This window comes from Bombus fervidus, chromosome 6, assembly GCF_041682495.2.
Source record: "Bombus fervidus isolate BK054 chromosome 6, iyBomFerv1, whole genome shotgun sequence".
Taxonomy (NCBI): domain Eukaryota; kingdom Metazoa; phylum Arthropoda; class Insecta; order Hymenoptera; family Apidae; genus Bombus; species Bombus fervidus.
The window spans coordinates 3701294-3716207 of record NC_091522.1 but is presented as its reverse complement, the minus strand read 5'-3'; the positions used below and the strand labels follow the sequence as shown (position 1 = coordinate 3716207).

Below are 14914 nucleotides of genomic sequence, written 5' to 3'. Positions count from 1 at the left end.
CAATTGTAGTTACCTAATCGTAGTCGCAGGGACCATTGTGAATTTTGTCGCCTTCTTACGATTTAACGGCACAGCCGAAGTTCCAGCTAGTTGAACATCCTAATAGAGCCAGGTAAAAATTCATATCTCCTAACCCAAGCTCAGTGACAAGTGGCCTTACGGTTCTTTTCACTCTCATCTACGACAGACAACGTGTCGTCTAATTCATACTTCTGATACTTTCTCTTCCATCTTCATTTTTTCAAATCTAAAATTATTAATCCAGCTTCCTTCCACATTTAAAACTTACTGTTTCATATAACAAATTCCATATTTTCTTTCCAATATTGAAAGTCTACTAAGTAATAATTTTTTAACTCCTTTAATTGTTCTAACTTTTTGTTAAATTGCATTAGAATGAAAATTTAACAGTTACGTCGCAAAAAATTCAGTAATTATTAACATAGCGCAATGTGTCAGTAGAAACGAATGTGTTAACTGCAACAGTTTGAAGCATAGCGGACGAACGATCAATACTCGACAAAATCCATAGCCATTCCAAGAAGCAAATTAGCCGAATGTTTTCCGAGTTCAACGATCGTCGAGTATCTCCTTTCGTCACAGAATCTTGTACTAAGAGGACTCGTTCGACTGTTCGACGTCGAAAGAATGCCAATAAGCGCTTAATCGAGCTGCAGAGACCAAAGACCATCCAGAGAGCAGGATCGATTCTCTGTCGGTATCCAAGGAAGCAAATTAGTCGCATTTTCTACGCCCGCTTCGATACTCTGCGTCGTGGTGCCGTACTTCAAAGCGAAATTATTAACGGAAATACTACGTGGATGGCTCGAGGACACGCCTGCGGTCATTTTCCATTGACGTCTATTCGAACGCAATCGAATCGCGATTATTCGTAGATGTTCGTGCGTGTCAGTATTGTATGAGAACTTGAAACTTCGAGTATTCACAGCGATCATACTGCCAGAATGGTCAGATTTTCTGTTATCTACCAGGCAACTCAGGAAGTGAAAGCAACAGACCTTGAGGGTGGCATGAACTACATAGGGAAAACTCAGTTTCTTTCAATACTGCGTGATAGTTTATGGAAGTCGAATGTCTGTCCAAGAGATAGAAAGTATTTTTGTAAAAAGAGTGTGGACGAAATTAGAGATGGATTATTGAATTTTCAAATACGTAGAATATTCATTCTCTATAATCACTTTTATTTAAGAAGTATTGGTAGTTCACAATGTAAAAAATTGTATAGATACTACAAAAGATACAGAAACGTGGATTTAAACTTCTACTATATTTTCGCCTAGGTTAGACGTCTGTCCTCCTATAATATTTAGAAACTTGGAAAAAGAAGCTGGCTATCATTATGCCCTGCTAATTTGAAAGAGTATCATTTTCTCATTCGGAAGTGCTATTTTCAACCGAAAAATAATGTTACGCCACGAAGCTTACCATATTCCTAACCGTCGCTCGCGGTACTATGTCGCAGACAGATCGTCTTATAGGACCGGCGAAATGTATATAATGTAGCGGCAAGCGCATATTTGTCATCAACCATCGAGTTTTAGAAACGTCGATTTCGATCCGTTGTTTTATCCACACAAAGAAAGTGGCATACGTGATCATAGATGCGAACGGTGGCGTGACCCGAGCGTAGTGGGAGTCGTCTCCCAGAGAAGACGAAGAAATGATCGAAGGGCAATCAGTCTCATTTGAAGATTCAAACGACATGCAACTAGAAGTTCTGACGAATAAAATTAAAGTCGCTTAGTCTAATGAATTCTTCGAGAGATATCACACAGTTAGGTCGAATTTCTGTAACACATTAATTGTATTCATCGCTAAATAATTTGTGACGTCTGCATTACAATATTGAATATTGTTAAATATACAAGTTTATATTAACCCTGTTAATTCGGTGTTAAACTCATTTCAACTATCTCTGTTATCTTAACCGAAACAGGGAAACGACTAATTCGCGGCGCCAATTATCCGAATCGTAGCGAGAATTTACGCGTTTTCCTCGCGACCGCGTCTCTCCGCGAACGGTCCTAACAAATGATTACTTAATTATATACCAGGAGACTTAAAATTTCCCATACAAGTTTGATTACGTTGTAAGAGAATACATTGTAATTTTTGTGAATGCGTTGTGTACCTTTATTATTATTTAAATAAATACTAAGACACGATCCAAAAAGAAACTTTACGGTAAGACAAATATTAAAATGTCTAATGCTTTTCAACAACTTCGGTCTTATTTTACTACACCTGTAGCGGCACATGAGCCAGAGGACAATTCAAGTCATGTTGTTGTCTTGACTCGGAGTATCAACATCGTCAGGACATACTGTTCAGAATTTTGAGTGGCCGTCCGTTTATGGCACGAACAGGCCCATCCCCTTCTTTAGAAAATTCCGAATTACATGCCCCCCCCCCTCCGAGCTGTAAATCTAATGACTCCGAGGTCAGGTAAGAAAACCCGGGAAGGACCCAACACCTGGTAGGGAGAATCAGCAACGTAGGACAGTTCATCAACAGACATCGTGCCGTACGAGTGAAATATTTCACTCCCAACAAGATCTTACCACCGTCGTGCGTCACATCACACGTTACGTTTATACAAGTTCAACATAGTGCTGGATTACTCTAACACTCGATATATTAAATCTCCTCCACCTTGAGCGTTAATTCATTCGAGGTACGCGATATCGACCGATCGGTTTGACCTAATCGGTTGCTCTTTAGTCGATAATTCGCAACACATAACACTGTAATAATAAGCGAACTCCGGGCAAAAGCAATGTTGCCGCTACGGGCAACCGTCAAACAAAGACGAATTTAAGTTTTCTGGTATACCCCGCCTAGTATAAATAAACGAACGCGGTCGTAATGTGACCAGTTTATCAGTCTCAGTCTCGAGCGATTTTATTAGCGATCTATACACAGTGTTTAACGAATCCGTTAGAACCGAGCGTCTTAGTGAACATTCTCTGTATTTATTAATTATTTTTAAATACATTTGACGGTTTCAATATCGAGTAATCTCGTTATTTAAACCACACAACCATCCTCTACACACCCATATACATATAATTTCATAATACCGATGTAAAATCTTTTTCATCCATACGACGCATTTCCTCGTGATTGAGGTCGTTTACCGAATAACTGCAAAGCGTCCCATCGATAATGATCCACTCGATCACACCACAACGGTCATAATAATTGAACCGCTAGTTCTGCATGCAACAGAGACACGCGAAAAACAGCTTACACTATTTGCCGACAAATAGCCTGAGATGAAACCGAGCAACGTGGGTTGATAGGATTGGCCAAATGGTTCTAGTAGATTTTGATGGGAAGATTGATCAACGTCGTTACGGGCAAGAATGACATAATAGTGTTTATCTGCGAATCCCTGGATCATTTGTTTGTAGTAAAAATCTAGCTCCTCTGTATAGAGATAGTTGATTAGAATTATTTTCGTTCGCACAGCGGGTGATATACATATATATATAAATTAATTATTACGTGAAAAATCTTAGCTAAATACAGTAATTTATTCTATATGTATGTCGGAGATGAAAGGACATCGGGGCCTTTCCTTTAGAATGTTTGGGAAAGTCCCCAATACTTTAGTCCAGACTTTTTATTATAGCCGTACTTAAACGATAAAACTGAGAAATAATTGTTTATGAGTTAAGTCAATTATGATTATCCGAGATTTATGACCGTGAACTTAGGCTCGAAGTGACATAATGGGTCACTGAACGTAGCTACGGTCACGGGAGGGACGTATACCTAAAAGAGGTATAAAGTAATTAAATAACTCTCCTTAAAAACAGGGATTGACCCGAGGGATACAGAGAGATACGAAGAGGAGTATATAAGGACAGTTACACTTGGACTGACTCTCAATCCGATAAGTTCGACTAGCCCAGTGAACACGTACATCGAGTTCCTAATCGCAATCGTCATCCCGTTGACCGTGTATTCGTTATCGAACCTAAACTCATCGTCACCGACATCTCAATTATTCGCTCACCGATATCTCCTGTTAACCTTTGCAATACATTCGTTTCAATCAATATCATCTGGTATACAACAATGATGGACAACTCGCAGAAAGATTCATTACACGCTCCGTTTTCCAAAGACGATCTGATACATATATATGTCGGGTTATCATTGGAGTTAGGGGTGTATAATGAATCTTCACGTGAATTAGCCATCGTTGTTATGTACTATAGATGATATTTATTGATACAAATGTGATTATTACAGAGTTTAACAAGTAATGGCAGCGATTGGATAATCGAGATGTCGATGACAATGAATTTAGGTTCGATAACGAATTCACGGTCAACGGGATGACGAATGCGATTTGATACACGATTCTGGTGTCACTCAACGTACTTGTCCACTGTACAAGTCGAACTTATCGAACTGAATCTCAGTCCAAGTGGAACTGCCCTCTTCGTACCTCTCTGTATCCCTCGGGTCAATCTTTGTTTTTAAGGAGAGCTATTTAATTATACCATACCTCTGTTAGGTACACGTCCCTTCCGTGACCGTGGCTACGTTCAGCGACCCGTTATGTCACTTCGAGCCCAAGCCCACTGTCATAAATTTCGGGCAAACATAATTGGATTAAATCATAAACAACTATTTTTCAGTTTTATTATTTAAATACAGCTATAATAAAAAGTCTGGATTAAGTATTGGGGACCTTCCCAAACATTCCAAAAAAAGGCCCCGATGTCCTTTCATCTTAGATATATATAAATTAATTATTACGTGGAAAATCTCAGATAAACAAAGTAATGTATCCTATATGTATTTTTACTCTACAGTTAAGAAATACACTTTATTGAATCGTATTCAAGCGTAACAAAAACAAAAACTACCATTCAATAAAATGTTTAATACTAAAAATATCATTGACATATCTTCCACCTATTAAGACACATAAAATTGAAATTCAACTTACTACAAATTACTTCTTTAACAGACACTGACTTTCTTTATACTTGAAAAGTATACGTCTCTAAGGCGTATCGAAACGTATACAAAATCAGAAAGTAAACAACGAATTACTACGACTGCTGTACATCTTCCCATGTATTAGTTCTCGCGAGAGCCAAGAAATCACGATCTTGACGCCAGTTTCGCCCTCGCCGTGTGCCCACTGGGGTCGCAAGGGTCGTGACTGTAACGCGCAGTTGCTTGGTCACGTTTGGCCATCGTTTCCCCGTTATATGCATATCAATTTAAGTCCACCTGCGGCTCAGGATCCATTGCGCTCAATTTATTAAGATCCTGGTCGCATTTTCAGCGTGGGCGGAAATACGTTTGTCTATTTGGCGAAATGCTCGAATCCTGACACTCGATATTACGCGAAGTGCATGGTTGCGTCGTTTCTCACACAGAACGCTGTTCGCTGGATTCCAGACATTAAATCGAGCACTAGCAGCGATAAGTTGCGAGAAATGGCCAATGCATTTCGCTTGGTCGATTAGCTCGCTGTTCGGTTGCTTGTGCGAGTAGTGGAATGTGAATTACGTGGTGAAATTTCTTGAAGACAGTATTAGAGAGAGAAGGCAAAGAATGGAGTAAATGGGGAAAGGTCTTTGACGTTAATTAAGATTTGTTTAACAAAGAATAGGCCTACGTTTGATGGACTTCGGTTTTAATCTGCACGTATGTAGAATATGGATGTTTATGGGTGTTTACATTTTTATGAATACATCCAATTAGAATTATTTTATTAAAAGTTATCAAAGTAGAATGATCCATTCTTGCATCAAAATGATCCTGTGTATGTTAAATTATTATCAACTTCCACTTACCAATGTTTCCCATTTGTAATTTCTAAAATTCACGATGCCATTTTGTTTATAATACTCGAACATTTTATATGATATTTTCCTTATACCTACGTACAGTGATTAGTATCCAGCATTACATGCCATGTTACTTCGATATCATCTTTACAATCGATACCGAAATATCGAAATATTTTATCAAATACAATTAATATTCAATATTATACTTCGCTTGTTAGAAAAAATTTAACTGTTTAATTGTATAAAATCATAAATGAAACTCTTCCACTGGAATGCAGTGATTGTAAGACACGCAAGCTGGCTACCGTTTTCTGGGAAATATCTTAATAATTCCTCGAAAGGAAAGTCTGACGGTTGTGTTTTAAAGTCTCCGGTAACAGAGTCAAGGAGGCTGTGTTTGTACGGATGCAACCGATAGAAATAGCGTACCGGTGATCGGTCAAGATTTGCACATTTTGCTGGCGGAATTGCAAGGCGAAACCGACCTATAAATACACGTTTCAACTGCCACTTAAGATTCCTAGCTGCCCTTTCTCTATCTTCCTCTTGGCTATTTCTCCACGTTCGAGTACAACGAATCGAGAGAGAGAACAGGAAGCACCAGGAAACTGTTCTGCAGAAACAATAGCAACCACGTAAAAGCTCCCCACGGGAGAATTAAGCGAGGAGCTCGCCGAGATTAATGGATGATTCTCGTAATTGGACGTAGCCACGAAAATCTAGCCGCAAGAACACGTATTTTACTTTGAAAATTCACTTTATCTCAATTTCTTTCACTCTGACTTGTAATTTCTTGCGAATAGCTCAGGCAAATTGTTTAATCAGTTTTTTCCTTCATTATGTCCACTGATAGTGAACGAATAATCGTATCAAAGATAAAACGAGGTATATGATCTACTAAAGTTAATGAACTGAAGCCATAGATAAATGAAAAAAACTGGATCTCATCAAAGTGTTTGAAAGTTAAAGGAAGGAGTTGAAACAACTTTAAGGAAACTGTTCAAATTGCCAATCTCATGAACATAATAATTTTTTAACTTAAGCACTATTACGTACGATTTCCTTTCTGTTAAAAATAGATTACTATATATCATATTTACATTTACAAGGACTGAAACTAATGTAATGAAAACTCAGTTTAATCAAAAAATTCTTCATTAAGGAATAGCACAGTTAACAAGTTAATTGATTAATAATTGTTTGTATCGTCGCTTCTTGCCGCTTTTTGATGTCGTGCTATAGAAAAGAAAATCACTTATTATCTTAACACACCAAAGAGTTTGAATCAGTTCCAAGGAAGAAACACAATGAAATTGTCTTCATGGTAAGAATCGATCAAGAAGAAAGGGAATCAAAACTTCATTCTTTTTACTTCGCTTCTTTCTTCGCTACAAGAATACGTAGGGTACCTGTCGCAGATTAGCAACAAGTTAATCATCTGGAACGCGCGATCGGAGCAAAAGCTGAAAACAAGAGCGTAAGAAAGAAATGTAGACAAAAGACGGAGACATCGTAGCCGGAAGACGTTGGATTTTTACGCGACTTTTGCGCGTTTTACGCTTCATGAAACAGCTCTTTCAGTATTTCAGCGTGGCGTACACTGTGAATCAAGGAGACTCGTCCGTGTAATTCTCAATATGTCTATCGAACGACGTTCCATACACATCCATTCGAGGCGTGGTAGAAAAACGTACTTTTACTTCTGAAAAATGTCTTGTTTTTTCTCTTCGTACCAGCGCGCGTCGTTAACCAATCGTAAAAGGAGCAGAACCAGGGGCGTTTCCGTGTTTTTAAACGAGAAATCTGAATTACACGTCCTCGATCTCCCGTTGAGATTGATCAAGATATAATTCGTCACAGTAAGCGGGGAAGAAACTAGAGAAACATGATGTCCCTATCTGTAGGAAAACACGCATAACATCGCGAAGAATTGGAGCTCGTGCTAAACGAGCATACACTATTTATCGATATTTATCGCGGGCATCGTAAAAGCAGCGACTACATTCCACAGATGGCACCTTCTTCCGTGTCGGACGAGTTTTACGCTGAAAAATTCCGGCCTTTACGTCGAATTCAAGTACATACGCGTTTCTCGTCTTATTTCTGCACACTCATAAAACCAGGAAGATTATACGCTCCGTAGAAGACGCGCGTGTTTTTGCCACCTCGAAAATGACATTGTGTCGATTGATACCCTCGTTTCTTCGCAGTTGTAAATCTGTTCGATTTACGACCGATCGGGGGCTGGAATCGAAATACGGCCTCGGTGGGTCGCAAGGAATTTTTACGGGAGCCAATTAGCCAGTTAGTAGTACTGGTCGACCGGAAGAACCGACCCCATTATAATTTCTGATCGTGGCTCGATCTGCAAGATCTCAGACTGAACTTCCGGGATTACGATCCCGCGTTGGTTGACAGGGACGTCATAGAAAGATATGGCGCTCGAGATAGGAGGTGGATACGAGCTGGAGAACTAGCTGTAAATTAACCGCACACCACGGACCCGATGTATTCGTCGCTTCGTGTTCTTCTTCCTCCGGCAAGTCCGTATCTGTGCGCATGTTACGTTAGACGGGTATAGCTCGTGTATCGAGCTGCGTATACCACGGAAGGACTGCAGAGTATCCCGTCACGATTTCAGATACCTCGTACGCAACCATCTAGCCGATCGTGCGCAGCATTTTTCTCGTGAGATTTGTTTCGTTGCATGAATTCAAGGTTCCTGTGTCTCTGTGTTACGTCCAAGTATTTGAGTGTTTAGTAAAGAATAGAAGATTTTTAGAATTTGTACATGTGGAATTTCAGAATATTAAAGAAACTACATCTTTTTATCCAGGCATGGTTGTTGTTTCATATCTTGTTATTTGTTCTTTTGTATCTATATTTTGCCATTGTCTAAATCACAATTGTTTGACAATTCTTGATGAATTGTATTGTGTTTTGTTACGAGTAGTTCTCGGTGAAAATTAATTAATCATTTTTTTCTAAACGATCTCTGACGTGTAAGACTTTATGGAAACTGTAGAAAAATCATTTGGGATATCTAGTTTGAAACCCTAGCAAGTTTCAGTAAAAGTCTGAATCCTTATCCTCTCTGTCATCAGGACATCAACTTTCTCTTTCGTTTCAATATTACGTATACTTTTCAGTCAATCTACTTCAGACACCTCTAACAACTTCATCCATTTCTTCCTCTCTACAGTTTTATCTACATCCGCGTAATTATATCAAAGTTAATGCTTAACATATTACTTCAAAATAACTTCTTCCTCGCTTTAATCCTATTTTCTTCGTTCTAAATTTACTAATACATATTACAGTTTCCAAGCTTCTATATGAATGATCTAAATTAACCGATATTCAAGGCTGTAATTAGTCGATACTTAACGTGTTTGTATTTCACTTGGTTTCTCGCGGAACGTGTAACGCAACTTTCAGATGCTAATGATTCAATTTCTCAACGCGTATCACACGATCGTATATACATAGGTGCGCGTCAGTTTTAATTACTGGTCTCCTTTCGCGCACGTTCCTCCGTTATCGACATAATTTAGGCGTACACATGCGTAAATTACCATTAGATCAGATAGATCTTTCTCCTGGATCTTTCCTTATCTCTGGCACATTCAAACCAAACGCTCGATTTCTTCGCAACGCTGTGGTTAATGTCCCGTTTGATCGCTCGACGAACCGACCGACGACGATCGATCAAGAGATCAAGGTCAACGCTACGATCTACGAGATCGATCGTTTTTCCATTGGCTCGGACAACCATCGTTTCCGTGATCCACTTATTACGCCACCTTCCGTGCGCGTTCACCGGTAATAATTACCTAATTATTATCCACTCAATAAGAAATGTTTCTTGCCTACAATCGTAAACTTGTGTACGTTGTACGGCAACGTCGTCTACGCTGTGATTAGTATGGTCATCAAAATAATTTTTTACAATCCTGAACGAACTACATGATTGATTAAAAGGAGATACTATTTTTTAATGTTACTAATAATCGAATCGTTTTGTTGATATAATGTTCTGATTTTCTATAGTCATTCATCAAGGACGATATGAAGCAAAGATTTGTACTATGTGATTCGTGGAAATGTTGTACAGGAGAATGTTTCTTACTGATATAATCGTTCTTTACAAATCATTTATTTTGGAACTCAAGTGATTCGAATGAAAGTAACGTGTCTCGCCTATGTATTTATGGGAATTTTACAGATACAAAAATGTATAGATTGCAGATAATCTTAAAAATGTATAATATTAATTGTAATAGTATTCAGTGAAATAAGTCGTTGTTTAACCCCTTAATCTACAATTATGATCGGGCCAAATATAAATATTAGCGGCGGCGCCTTCCTAAAGTTATAAATATTTGTGGAATATTTGATAAGTAATTACAACTTGATGCAATAATTGTGGTAGATGCAAGTACTACAAAAAGTTCATTTATACAAAAATCAGTAATACAAAATTAATAATCTGCAATGGTGTGATACAATTCGAAACCTTCTTGGGAACTTTGCACTTCTTACACTCCCACGTTGTTTCTCTACGTTTTTTATTTTTTTGACAAACTCTAAAAGGTTTTGACGGTCTTAATTTTGATGCTGTTGGATCAATGTGTGTTGAAAAATGAGCCCAATGCTTCGCGTGCAGTCTCTCTGGCATATTTCCCATTAATTCGATTTTGGCATATTTTCCAATAGTGATTCTAGTCAACGTAACATCGTTTCTTCCCGTTATTTATTTTGTTGCATAAAATGTATGAATTAAAAAAACCGATATCGATATCGCCTGTAATATTTACGATTGGCCCGATCATCGTGCTACACAAGTCGTGCGAATGGCTCGAAGCTTTTCGGCCCAAAATTCACGAACGTAAATCACAGGCTAAGGGATTAAGCCACACTTTTTTAGCAAAATGTAAAATTGCATGAACATCCACGGTCTAATTATAATATTTACAGCAATTTTATTGCTTTACTTACTATAAAAAGATATGAGTTTACATAAAGATCCACGGCTGGGTCATACACGTACTAACAACATTTTTCACTCAATGAGAAATTCATATTTTTAGTTTGTTAAATCGTCAGTTAGAAGACAAATAGAAAAAGATGATTTGTATCGTAGATCAGTCAAGGAAAGTAAGGACGATGTTGGTATCTGAAAATACCAATTATTATTTACTTCGGCGCGAAACGATCGCAAGTTGTTGGAAGATCGAGAGGCAAGGGAAACGGATAATAGATAAACGAGATATGCGGCGTTTCACGGTCGATAATTCCGCCTCTAATCGATTATGTTATTTTTCATCGTTCCTCCCCTTCTGTTCGGTTCCCTCGTGATCGAACAGTTCTCATATCGGCTGAGAAGATCGCGGCGAAAATGCTGGACGAACGATTATTCCTTATTTTCCGTAAATGAGCGGGCAATCAGCACTTTAATGCGATACCAAGGAATAATCCGCCGATCCCATCGATTCGCCGTATGGTTATTAATCCATCGTTTAATTGTTTCCTTCTCTAAACCGTTCTTTCGTATGAATTAACATTTTTTCACGTTTTGTTTGCCATTTGAATTAAGATTATTCGTGTTTTGTAGCAATTGTCCGAAATATTCATCTGTCAATATGTATATATTGAGATATACTTTTAACACAAACGAAACAGATTTCTTAAGTAAAGAAATTATAATATTAGGTCCAAAGGATTATCAGTTACAAGATAAAGAATCAACTTGTTAAAAACTTATATAATAAGCATAGGAAATACTAAACTCGAAGAGTACTATTTCCATGTACCTGGACACAAAATATAGCAATTAGTTAATCAAACATAGCTATTCAAAATTAATCAATGAAAAAGATGTTTTTCTAAGACGACGTTGTAATCGTACGAGTCCATAGTAACGATAAAGTATAGAAAAATTAAAAAGAAACATAATCTTGCTGTCTTTTATTCTATTAAATTGTTGTACTGTGATTTATTTTCATAATGACGGAAAAGAATATTTTAGAAGTCTATGAACATTACTTGGGGGAAAACAATGAAGCTGCACGATAAATAATAAACATTTGTCGAAAGAATAAAATACTGATTTAGAAAATACATACATTGTCCTTAAGTTCTGAACCTTCTAAACAGCTTTCTTACGCTTCAAATTCTTGAAACGAAGGCACAGCTTACATTTTCTCGTAAACGAGCGATGATAGATAATTTTGTCGAAATAAATAATAAATTTGTCGAAAGAATAAAATACTGATTTATAAAATACATACATTGTCCTTAAGTTCTGAACCTTCTAAACAGCTTTCTTACGCTTCAAATTCTTGAAACGAAGGCACAGCTTACATTTTCTCGTAAACGAGCGATGATAGATAATTTTGTCGAAATAAATAATAAATTTGTCGAAAGAATAAAATACTGATTTATAAGATACATACATTGTCCTTAAGTTCTGAACTTTCTAAACAGCTTCCTTACGCTTCAAATTCTTGAAACGAAGGCACAGCTTACATTTTCTCGTAAACAAGCGATGATAGATAATCGTATTCTAGAAAGGACATTTACCTTGCGAAAGGAAAGTTGCACCACCACGTGCACCACCAAGCGCGACGATCATCAATCTCGACGTTTAAAGAAACATTCAACCAATACGCATAATTTCTCGCGAGAAAGGTGCCGTTTTCGGAAAGAAGGACAGACTCCGTGACGAAGGCGCAGAAGAAATGAGAGAACAAGAAGAAAAGAGAGATTCGATGCACAGAGTTCGCGGTGTGCACTGTTGATCGCGCCTGCTCGTTGTCAAGCGTCCCCTTAAGCAACTAGAGCGAAGTAATAAAAATAATCACTTACAATCTAAACTTCCAGTCCATCCTCGTGGCAGCCATGACGCGCTGCTCGGTTCCACGGACCTGCAAGACCTTCGTTCGCCCTCGTCGCTGAGGAACCAGTCCCTGGAAACTCACTGGAACAGGGTCTCTCACGAATCACCAGTTGCACTGTCTTCCCTCTCGTCGAAATCGAAAGCGCTCGCTAACGTAATATCACGCGTGTCTGCGCACGTGTATATGCGTGTACGATATATATTAACGAACTATGTCTGTCGTTGGCCGCGTAGAACCCGTTCACCACCGGTTTCCGTTTAGCCGCGCCACGAACGGTCCGTTTCCACTGTCTGGTCGCGGCAGACGATCCACTTCCACTGTAACGGAAGGAGAAGAACACCCGACGTCGAACGAAACGTATCGTAACTATACGACTCTACCGATCTTATCGATCTATCGTCGATTGCAACGTATCGGGTTTTTATTTTAATAATATTTCTTTTCTTCTTCGTCGAGATTTACAAAAATTTCCTCCTTTCTCTTACGTTCTTTGTGTTTATAATTGGTGCACGAAACGAAGGATCGCTACGATTGTGTTCTTTCTACTGAGAGTCAAAATAGAAGCGCGCGTCAGTAGAACCGATCAAGAGTAGAAGGATAAAGAGAAGAGAACGGGCTTCCTATGCGCGATGCACGAAAATGGAGCAACGTGCGTTCTGTGCCACTGTTCTCCGTTCTCCGTAACACTCTGCCAGGATATCCGCGCGTGGCTGCTCGTCTTCCACGGCTGCGAAAGGTGGGAAGATGAGGAGGAGGAGGACGAAGAGTAGTAGAAATAGAAGAGGTTATGCCGAGGTGGAGGCGGTGGTGGTGGTGCTGGTGACGGCGGTGGAGGTAGAAGAGATGGTGGAAGTGGTGACGACGGTGGTGGACGAATGATTGTGACGGTGGTGGAGATGGTGGTGGAGGTGGTGGTGGTGGTGGTGGTGGTGGTGAATGGTGATAGTGGAGTGGTGGAGGTGGGTACTCGTGAGAGGATCCTCGCCGTGTGGAGTACTAAGTAATAATGACATGGTCTAGGAGATGCCAGTCAGTTTTGTAATAACGTCCGTAAAAAGTGAATTTCCATCGAAGGTGGGGAAACGTGGCTGGGTCCAATCCGAGATAGCATGGGTTCGACAGTTGGCCAATCGGAGCGCGACATTCCGGACCCCCGGGTTCCTTCGTCCTCGTCTTTTTCAGACGTTTTTTCCTTCCTCTCGCGAACCATCTTCTTCGCAGAGTCGTAGGTGTTTTTGAAGTTGCGCTAGTATGCTATTTGAAACGGACCGCCCGAGAGAAACGCTTTGGGTGTCGAGAACGGATGAACAGAATCGACCATTTCGAATCGAAACGTTTCCTTCGAACAAACTCTAGGAAGTCGCCGATTCGTACGAAATATTTCCCTGCGATGGTTTGTCTTTTTACGAAGATCTTCGATTCCAGAGAACGTACAAAGTTGCAAAAATCGTTAATTTCGAAAGAAGGGATTTGTCAAAAGGAACGTGGTTCAAGTTGCTATCATTATGGATCATTATGCGTGCATCGCCAGGTACTCGGTACATTTAATTATGAATATATATGGTTTATAATATGTCAATATGGTGGTACCATCGTTGAAAAATGATCACCGCAAGGACAAATCGGTCCACGAGGATGATCTATGGTAATGAGAAAAAATGACTTGCTTCGTATCATGTAGATGCTACAGGCAACGATAGCTATAATAATAACTTATTTCTTTTTGTTACGGTGAATACCCTTCTCTTCGGATTGACGTTTGAAATTTTGGAATTTAAACTAGTGTTTGTAGATTGCGCTTATTAATTTTTTAATTCAATTTAGGATCAGTTTCCTAATAAAAACAGAATAGCAATTTATAAAATGATTCTATCGAAAACTATAACATATAAGCCATTTGGGATTGCTTTTCGTAGTATGATTAAAGACTGATATTACTTTCTTATTAATCCAATACTTCGTTAAAATGTTATAATAGAAATACATTGTACGAACGGAACACTCTATATAATTCTTATAATCAACGAACAAGAAATTAATAATATCGCCAACATAGAACTTAAATAACACATCAACCTCCGAACAAGACGGCAGATCTTTCTGGTCGTTTTGAAGAATAATAAAAAGGGTCATTGTTCGGCAGGAACTACTGTCGCTTTGAGCAGCGTTTCC

At 38.8% G+C, this 14914-nt stretch overlaps 1 protein-coding gene across 1 annotated transcript in view; it reads right to left on the bottom strand.

Annotated features, from left to right (window-relative positions):
* Positions 1-13400, bottom strand: part of LOC139988345 (uncharacterized) — a 90152-nt gene extending 76752 nt beyond the window's left edge. Inside the window, exon 1 of the mRNA XM_072005645.1 lies at positions 12711-13400. Within this exon, the coding sequence (XP_071861746.1) occupies positions 12711-12745 (35 nt within the window). The 5' untranslated portion in view covers positions 12746-13400. The remainder of the gene's footprint in view (positions 1-12710) is intronic.
* Between the last annotated feature and the right edge of the window lie 1514 nt (positions 13401-14914).